The sequence below is a fragment of the Magallana gigas genome, chromosome 4 (genome assembly GCF_963853765.1).
Source record: "Magallana gigas chromosome 4, xbMagGiga1.1, whole genome shotgun sequence".
Lineage (NCBI taxonomy): Eukaryota > Metazoa > Mollusca > Bivalvia > Ostreida > Ostreidae > Magallana > Magallana gigas.
The window spans coordinates 20,681,541-20,691,392 of NC_088856.1; the positions used below are offsets into that span (position 1 = coordinate 20,681,541).

The 9,852-nt window shown below is 34.7% G+C and overlaps 1 protein-coding gene and 2 long non-coding RNA genes across 3 annotated transcripts; 1 reads left to right on the forward strand and 2 right to left on the reverse strand.

The window, feature by feature from the left end:
• The first annotated feature begins 622 nt into the window (after positions 1–622).
• LOC136275140 (uncharacterized) lies at positions 623–2,185 on the forward strand. Its single transcript, XR_010713667.1, has 3 exons — positions 623–1,648; positions 1,808–1,949; positions 2,063–2,185. It is a non-coding gene; the product is annotated as an uncharacterized lncRNA (long non-coding RNA).
• Positions 2,186–5,415: 3,230 nt separating this feature from the next.
• On the reverse strand, positions 5,416–8,159 carry LOC136275019 (uncharacterized). Its single transcript, XM_066083267.1, has 6 exons — positions 7,850–8,159; positions 7,668–7,739; positions 7,119–7,474; positions 6,778–7,032; positions 5,755–6,628; positions 5,416–5,654 (listed from the first exon to the last, which is right to left on the reverse strand). Exons 1-6 carry the CDS (start codon positions 8,157–8,159, stop codon positions 5,416–5,418), a joined length of 2,106 nt encoding a protein of 701 aa, XP_065939339.1.
• Positions 8,160–8,418: 259 nt separating this feature from the next.
• Positions 8,419–9,468, reverse strand: LOC136274543 (uncharacterized). Its single transcript, XR_010712953.1, has 3 exons — positions 9,389–9,468; positions 9,256–9,303; positions 8,419–8,900 (listed from the first exon to the last, which is right to left on the reverse strand). It is a non-coding gene; the product is annotated as an uncharacterized lncRNA (long non-coding RNA).
• Positions 9,469–9,852: the final 384 nt, after the last annotated feature.

A 9,852-nucleotide genomic window follows, 5' to 3' on the forward strand; every position in this document is an offset into this window, starting at 1 on the left:
AGAATAGACTGTTTGTGTTACTATTTTCATTGGATTGTCCTTTATATGAATACCCTGATCCTTGTGATACCCAGACTGGTGAACAGCTCGGAGCAAGGCGAAAGATCAAATACTTGTCTCAGCAGTCAAAATCAGACGATGACAACTATTAATCAAACAGGAAGACCAGGTTTGCATCAAATAAGACATTTAACAGTTTATAGTTAAGTGTTATAGTTATAGTTAAGTGTTGGATTAAAAATGAGCAAATTTGTCTCTGGTCAGATAATATATATAATTTATTGCGTAACTTTCTCTACATTACAAAATATTCCAGTCTTATAATGAAATGATAGGGTTGTTATCACACATTTTTATATTTATTAAAAAAAAGAACAACTTTTACCGTAGTAACAGTACTGAGGATTCGCCAAATTCTCAAGCAATGGAATGCTGTTTAACAACACAGACTTTCAACTTCAAATCCAGTCATAGATTTCTCATGCCAAACAGACGAAGGAACATAAGTATGTAAGACTGCAAAATATGACGGATTTGTATAAGGTCAGTTTATAGCGAGTGCAGCTCGACGGCGCGTAGCGCCGGCCCGAAGCGAGCTCTACGGGCAAGGCGTGTGTTAGCTGCAATAATGTAGCCCTCTCCCGATTTTTTTTTTTTTTTTTTTTGGGAGAGGGCTACAACTCCATAGGATCTCCGTAATGGTGCAAGTGCGGGAGTGATTCACTCCCGCAACATTTTTGGTCTTTAAAGGCATTTGTTTATTGTATTTAGTAAAATAAAATATTATTATGGATATAATTGACTGTGTATATTTATTCACTAGCCGCAACTCACAATTTAATTGGCTATATCCCACGGAAATACACAAGTTTTCTCCAGTCCGATTTCTCGATTCATATTGGGCGCCATCTTTGCTGTATTGAAGCTGAATTTCCGGTTGTCAATTTAAGTGCTTATTTGCATATGCCCATATAAGGTCGTGTTTACATCGCTCTTCTACAATGGAGGAAATATACAAGAGGACATTGGCGAAGGTTTTAACGAAGTTTAAGTTCGAAATTAAGTTAAAGGAGGAACAACAGAGTGTTTTATTTAGTATTTTAGAGAAGAAGGATGTCTTTGCATTGCTACCAACTGGCTTTGGCAAGTCGATGACATACATTTTGATGCCATTGCTTGCAGACGAGGTAAGTGTGTGCTCGTTTTGTGCAGCTCGTTTATTTAATTCATTACTTTTATATAGAATCACAAATACGTGAATCGGAATATATACAGGCACGTAGCATCAGGGATGATGCCCCCTTCCTCTACTTTTTCTTTCAAATTTACATACAGATAATTTAATTTGTAATAGAAAAACGCACCCACCCTTAAAGGATTAAGATTTTCATGACCTCCTTCCCTTTTTTGCCTTTCAAGAATAATTTGATACTATGTGCCTTGTTATATTTAAAGAATAAATAAATGTATTTAGATTTCTTAGATTACATTTTAATAAATAGGTCATTTGTTTTAGTTGAAGGGGGAGCACCAAGCCACACAGCGCTAGTTATTTCACCATTAAGAGCCTTAATGAGAGACCAGGTTGATTTTTTAGAACAGCATGATGTCAGTTCCATTGCTCTTATGGACACCACTCAAGTCAAAGGTGATTTTATATGTATACAACTATATCTATACATAGGAATGGTAAAGTTTGATTTTAATATGGAAATATAAATTATTCTGCATGATCATATAAAATCTAATAGTACTGTTTCCAAACAGTAAGTCCATATATATAACATAAGATATTAAACTTTTACAGATGTTGCTGACAAGCATTACAGTGTGATTTTTGCATCACCAGAAGCAGCTATACACCAAAGATGGCGAAAAGTACTAAGGTATTGGCTGAAACCAAGAGTGTGTGTTCTAGTGTTTGATGAAGCTCACTGTATTTCATCATGGTAATGACACATTCAATTAATGTAAAATTTTGGCAACTGGATCTGAAAACATGCAATGTGCATTAGATCTAAAATGATGAATTATAAATCTGTTGTACATATTATGATTTTAGGGGACTGGACTTTAGACCAGCTTATCGGAAGGTAGCAGGATTACAGAGTGTTATCAATACCTGTACATTGGTACTTACAGCAACAGCAACAAAAAAGATCCAAGAGGATATTTACATGACCCTTGGCTTTGAAAGTTGTTGCAGTCCTGCCGGATAGGTATGCAGGTTTATTGCCTAATTCCTTTTTTCTCTTTTATTTGACCACAATTAATTGTTATAATAATTCAATGTTTAAAATTTCTCTTCCTTTACAGGCCAAATATTTTCTTGAACATGAAGAATTCAACAGAAAAATTTGAAGAAGAGTTGGATTGGATGGTAGAACACATAAAGGGAAATCAGAGTCAAAGAAAAATTGTGGTTTATGTCAGATCAATTAACACATGTTATAACATCTATTTGTGGTTAATATCATCAATTAAGGACAGATTCTTTGTGCATGGAATGCCATCCCTGGAGAACAGAAGAATAGAAATGTATCATGCGAATACTGATGAAGAGAGCAAAAGCAGATTATTGACTGAATTTTTGAACCTTCAGGAAATGTGCAAGTTGTCATTTCTACAGTTGCTTTTGGAATGGGGATTAATATCCCTGATGTTGATATTGTAGTTCACTGGGGGCTGCCCACTTCATGTTTAAGCTACTGGCAAGAAGTTGGACGATGTGCAAGGGACAGCAGAGTTGGACATGCAGTATGTTATGGGTTCAAAAGAAGTGTATCCAAATGTGAGGACGAAATGAAAGACATTATAAAACTCAACTCATGTGTCCGTTTATCAGTACTGAAGAATTTCCATCTGCGTGGAATGAGTACTAGTGATTTTGATACCATGAAGGAGAACATCATTTGCAATGGTGATTGTGAGGAAGTTTGCAATTGCAAGAAATGCAAATTTTGCAGTGTGTGCAGCAACCTTTGCAACTGCCCTCGCCGCTCAAAAGACCTCCTGCTATCATTCTTGACTTAATTCGTTGGTTGTATATGATAAAATTTGTGACTGCATGTACCTTACTTTTGTATGACATTAAATGATTGCATTAGATTTCCTCTTTATTTTTAGCATTGTATCTTTGTAACATTATCATTTGTTCTAACTTAAACTGGCTTGGTGGTGCATGTATTACATATTATAAACTTAAACAAGGCTCAATGTGTCCCTTTATTTAATTTGATATACTGTGGAATCATTACAATTCGGGGGGCCAATTTTCATGGATTGCTTAAATTTTACAGGTTCATGGGGACGTAATTTCGTGTATTTTTGTATACATGCAATAGGAATATGACTATATAGCTCTAATTTGTTAATTCGTGGGGGATGTTAATTCGTGGATGAGAGGTACCCATGAATTCCACGAAAATTGAGCCACCACGAAATGTAATGATTCCACAGTATGTCTGTCTTAATTTGTCACTTAATATTAAAGCAATTGACACATTGGAATAGAGTATTTAATCAGCAGGAAATTACTTGATTCTGAAAGATAGCATACTATATAAATGTAGGAGGGAATAAAATGCAATTTTAGATGAAATTTAAAAAAAATTAACAAAAGTCCTAGGCAGATTCAAACTCATGATCTGCAGTGTACAAGCTCGGGACCAAGATTGTAAATTTGAAGATAATTGGATTGACAAATTATTTACTTACTGTTCTTCTAACCTTATTATATTAGACTTAAGGTATAATGATTTTTTAATTTCCCCATACTACTTTTAATAGTAAACAATCAATAAATCTACATGCCCCACCCCACCGTGGAAAATTTTACTTCTGATCTAATTAAAACTTTGCAAAAGTTACAGATAACAGCTAGGTGCAATAATGCATTTTCATATCACGGGGCCATTCTTTTGATTTGATAAATGATAATTCATCGTTTGTCATAATAATGGAAATGCTTGTCATAGAAAACACACATAAAATTCCAACCAATTTTATTCAAATATTTTTAGAATAGGTAAAATGATTATCTGCTAATGGATCTTTGCCAATAACAAAAGATTCTGTTGTAAATTTTGTAAAAGCCATTCGATCAGACTGTTCAAACACACTGTCATGAAAACAAATTAAGACATTCATGATTTAATTTCTCTGCATTTGGATAGTAATTTCCCTATGATTTGCAAGTTCTTTTCTTAGTCTGATGAGTCTTTTCCTGAATGCACTGGCTGAGATTCTCCTAAACAAGACATGTGTAACGTCTGGGAAAGACTTAAGGTAAAATATCCCTCTGATAAGAGAGATAACTTATAAAAAGGGAAATTTGAACCAAACGAACTAAACCCAAACTTTTGGCAAGTGAAAAAAAGTAAAGAAAACTTTCACCAAAAAAAATGTAAGAAGCGAATTATATTAATCAAAATTTTAATGAGGCAGTGTCTACATGTATACCCCTTCCCCTCCCCCAATGGATTAATTTTTCTTAGAAATATTACTAAATTTTATGTACTAGTTCAGTACATGAACAGTACGTGTTTGATGTTTTAGACCAGAGAATTTTGGATGAAATTTTGCTCTCTCTCCCCATTTATAGCTCGTTTACAAAGGTGAATGAATTATAATTTAGAAAAACGTGACCAAGACTATTGCAAACTCTAGGCTTAATTATCATCGTTTGAAACATAACATTTCAAATGTTCAAATTATATGGGGTTTCCTATCTGAGAGAGCAGACATGGGACAACAAAATTAAACAAATAATAATATTACATTTTATTCAAGACAATATATCCCTATATTGAGATCATACCAATTACTGGAAGATCATTCATTTGATCCCCTTTTAGTTTTATAACAAAATGCTCTAACGACTGGTTTACACTTTTAGCATTTCTAAAATATATGGATCCATTCACATGAATAATTATCTTATCTAAATTTAAAAACAGAAAACATTTCTGATTAATTAGAAATTGTGGCAATTTATCAAGTACTGTATGCGAAATATGTATGTAAAATCTTCAATAGTCTATGATAAAGAAAGATAACTCTTGCTAATTGAAGCAATTTTTGTTACAAACCTATACAACAAAGTGCTATTCTGAACTAAAAAGCACCGCTTCATTATGTTTTCTAAAATGAATTGGCAATGTATATAACTATATATTATTTTCATGTACATTTAATATTTGTAATTTTACGCTGCGATGGTAAAATTTTGCTTTTTCTATTCACTATGTCTAGTTTTCTTCATAACATGATTAGACACATTATCAATTTTTGAAAAATCTAGCAGCGCTTCATCACTTCAACTTTGTTTCATCTGAATCTATTGATATTGACTTTCATGAAAATCAATATGAAATTATTTAAAAAAGATATGGTAAAATTAATAGCAGAGGGATATTACACCTTAAAGTGTCGGCCCGGGGTTGTTGTGAAGATCTCTTCATTGCTCATCATAGAGACGAATTCAATAATATCACTTTCTCTGCTAGGGGTACTGGTTGTCTGTACAGTAGACCTCTGCATGGAAGCCACCTGCTTCTCATACACACTTCCAATGACTTTACCAACACCCACCATCTGGCTATGTCTGGCAATTGTGGCCTCAGTTAGTTGCCCTGCAGCATCTTTGACACTTTCTTCATAGAACATGTAAAAACAGGAAGTCATCATTAACAATATGTTATCCTAAAATCTATTTATAAGAGAAGAAGAATAGGTAATTGTAAATACATGTACCTTTGTACTCTTTATTAAAGAACTCCTTCTGTAGATCCATTTCCAGATTTTTTCCAGGTCCACCATTTGGATTAACTGTTCTATTCCACGTAAGTGAGTGCTGGAGTCTTGGGCTAACAGCTCCACTAATTGCTGACAATAGTTGATGACAAACATGGAAATACTTAGGATGATTGTGCTCGTAGAAATTCAACAAGTCAAATCTCCAATGCATAATGATGCGTTTCCCATCATTTTCCCGCAAGGCATCACGGCGTACTTTCTGGTTCAAACCATGCCACATAACTCTCAAAGCATAACATTTTTTATGGTCTGTCAGGTTGTCAGCAACTGTTGCTCTCTTCTTCTTTCCATGTTGGTAATTCTTGCATTCCAATGAACACCACCAGTTTCCATCAGGCACATCATCTTCTTCAAGACCTAAACAGTCTAAGTGGAACCATCCCCCAAACATGCAGTCCTTGTTTGCACAGTATACCATTCCTGGATCTTGATGGGTTGACCTGCATACACAAATTTCATTTTCTGCTTCCGGGTCATTGCTTTGGTCTTGTAGAATGTGTTTTACATATGGCTGAGTTGACAGAAACACCATATCTACAATTTTTCCTGACACATCATGAAGGAAATGCATTTGTTTGTCTTCAGTATTTGGGAAAGAATTTGGAATATCATTCAAACTCTGCATGTTCAGAACATGCATAGCAGCCAATACAACATATCCATTTGTTGCAAATTCTAAAAACTCTTCATCGTGATTAAACGATTGCTTGACATTGCTTGTCACATTACGATGGTTGAAGTAGTTCTTCAGCTGAAAGAGGGTGCCTATTTCTCTTCCACTGGAACCTTTGTACATCTCATCAAAAATGTCCTAAAAGAATAATGCATCAACTCATTTGGTGATTAAACATAAAGATTTTACTTCTTCAAAAGTAATTATTCAAACTGAACGCATATTTTAAGCATCAAAATTAATGGTCACTTCACAGTAATTAATAGCTGAGACTGTTTTTTTATTACCTGTAACAAAAGACATCTCTTATGCCATTCTTGTATGTTCATTTGCAAGCCTTGAAGCTGTTTCCATGCAGTATTCCCGTTTATTCTGGCATTCTGAGCATTGTTACCCCTTTCAACACTTAGGCCATCTGCATGTAAGAGAAGTTTGAAAGGTTGTCCATTTGGCTTCAGTGGAACATATTTGTGATACTCCTCAAGGATGTCTATGGTATCTGAAACTCTGCTTTCATCCTTATCCAGAACACCAATTGGGACCTGCAATTGAATTAATATTGTGAAGTTGCAATTTGTAAAAAGGGTTTACATATGTTTATAAATTAAAAAGTAAAATATAAACTGACCAGTTGACTTTTTGCTGCAGACACATCTGAGTATCTATGTTGGATGTGCCAGTTAATAGCATTTGCCAAAGGTTTTAAGATGGGAATGTATTCACACAGAATCCTGTGGACAATTGTGGTTAATTCAAACCGAAGATCAACTTCATCCATCTCAGATGGGAGGTAGTTTTCTAAAGGAATGGCCTTTATTCTTTCTGGTAATGGTACGTCATCACTTAGATGAAGAGTTGGTACTCTATCCCGTGCTGCATACCCTTGAACCATATTAAACATTTTATTTTTGGCATCCCTTGTTTGATGTCTGACAGTGGTTCTTTGGTTTACATTATCAAAACATAGGGAAAATCCACACCGACCTGAAATTAGAGTGATAGAAATTTTCATCCTCTATTTATTCAGTTTTCACAGATATCAAAATATTCAGAACAATAAGATGTCGCATAAATGTAAAGAAATTTTAATTGCATAATAGTAGGTTAAGTACTGTTATTACTCATCATGCATTGGTTAAATACTAGGATTTTTCTCATTCAATCATGAAATTCTCACCTTTTGGCAAAGACCTGTCACTTAAGAACATGCTTTCCTCTGAAGTACTTTTTGTTGAGTTTACATCCAAGTCTGAAATAAAAAATAATGCAGGTATACATATAAACCAACATGTACTTCACCAATATTCAAATCTAATTCAATGGATTGTCTTATTCTAAACAGATCATAACAATATTAACCTTCATTTGGTTGCTGCATTTGTGGCTGAAAATATTCTCTCCTTGCGGGTGGTCTTTGAGGGGATGAAGCTGCTGATGAAGGGAAAGAATCAACAGATAGGGTTGCTTCACTGTCAGCATATGGAATGGTATAAGCACCCGAGACTGAGCTGTCTGATCTAAGTCCAAGCAAATAGTCACAAATTTCAGTTTTCCACTTGAAAACTTCAGTGTCATAGCTAGATCTGATTCGGTCTAGGTAGCTTCTGGATCCCTTTATTCCCACGCACAGCCCCAGATGATTTAATTTGTTAAACATCTGAAAAAGCATATTGAGTAAAAATATGATATAGCTGGTAAAATCAAGAAACAAAACAAATAAAATTATATACAACAGAAAATGTTACCTAAAATGGAGAAATGCTATCCAGGACTTATACACAAATAAATGAAAATGAAACCCCAATTTTGCAAAATAGTGGTTTGAACATGTTGTATATATGATATACAATGTGTATGAACATAAGTTCGGGCAATTTACTAGGTTCTTACCTTAAATAGTGTTTACATAAAGAAGTTTAAACATTTTGGTAGACATTTTTCCTACCTCTCGTTGACAGCCAGCAAGCCACATTTGAACAGAATTCAACTCCTGAAAGTAGTTCATAGATTTCGGGTTTCTCTGAAATGCCAGGATTGAACCAAGTGTGCCAATGACAGGTTTGGCTGACATACATGGCTTTGATGCGAGGCCAAAGTGATGTACAGACTTTTCTGTTGTTAGGGCTCCAATTAGGACACTCGACAGTATCGGACATTGTTCGCTTAGTTCAGTAAACTGCTTCTCCCAGTCGAATTCACCAATTTCTTCCACAGTTTTTCCACCCTTGAATGGTGATGTCTGGTTTCTGCATAAGCAGATCATTTCCATCCGAACTGCACGTTGGGCAAAGGCAATGACAGATTTCTTGAACCCTGTTCTGGCCTTAATGAGCAGTGATAACCCCCTGGTGTACTTTCTCTGTCTAATGCAATTCAGTGCTTTGTGGACTTCCCTTTCAGGCATAGATAACTAAAATGTGTAAAGATATTGATTGTATATCTGGTATAAAATACAGATATTTTGCATCCCTGATTAACAAGCCTTAAGTCTTATTAATATGTTAACACAACATTTTCATTTTGTAACATTAATTTGCATGAATTATTTGGGGGAAAAAAGAGAGAGAAAAAAAAACAATGATATATTGCAAAATCTGTATAACATCTGTTTAACTTGTTTATCATAGTTAGATATCATTGAATACTAGTTAGTTTGTAAAATATATATAGCTTAATTATATCTAATAGTCTCTAAAAGAAAATAAGAACCTGTGAATCATTAAAAGATTTTTTTAATTTTTAAAATCAATTTGTAATGAATTTACCTGTTTCCTTTTCTTTGGCAATGCCTGGGAAGTAACCATATCTTGCTCCTATAATTTCATCATGTATGAAATTATCTGTTTAATAAACATGAATAACTTTTTCTGACAAAATGGAAAGTTGAGAAAAAAATACTTTTCTAGGCGAAGTGACTCTCATCCTCTTAATTTTTCGGGGAGTAGGCACCGGGCTTCTTATTTTCTTAGCTAGGTAAGTAAGCTGTCCGTGTTCCTTGATTCTGACCATAGCCTCCCTCTTTGCTGCGGATGATTTTGCCATTGACACTACTGCCCATGAACATGCTGAGCAGAGAAAACGCTGGCGTTTTTGTTCGGGACTTAAAACGATGTCGAATTCCTCTTCAATCAAATCCTGTAGAGTTTTATTGACCTTATTAATGACGGCAGTTGATTTTAAACTTTTTCTGCCGCCAATAGACTTTCCTTTCTTTGTCGGAAAGGTTTTACCGCAGTTACAGCACTGATAATTACTTGTATCCATCTTTTTAACTCATTTTCTCGCCGTTTTTCAACATTGTTTTGCTTCTGTGGTGTGCGCTTCCAAATATAGACAAGCTCCGCCTCTTCCGCCTACGAGAT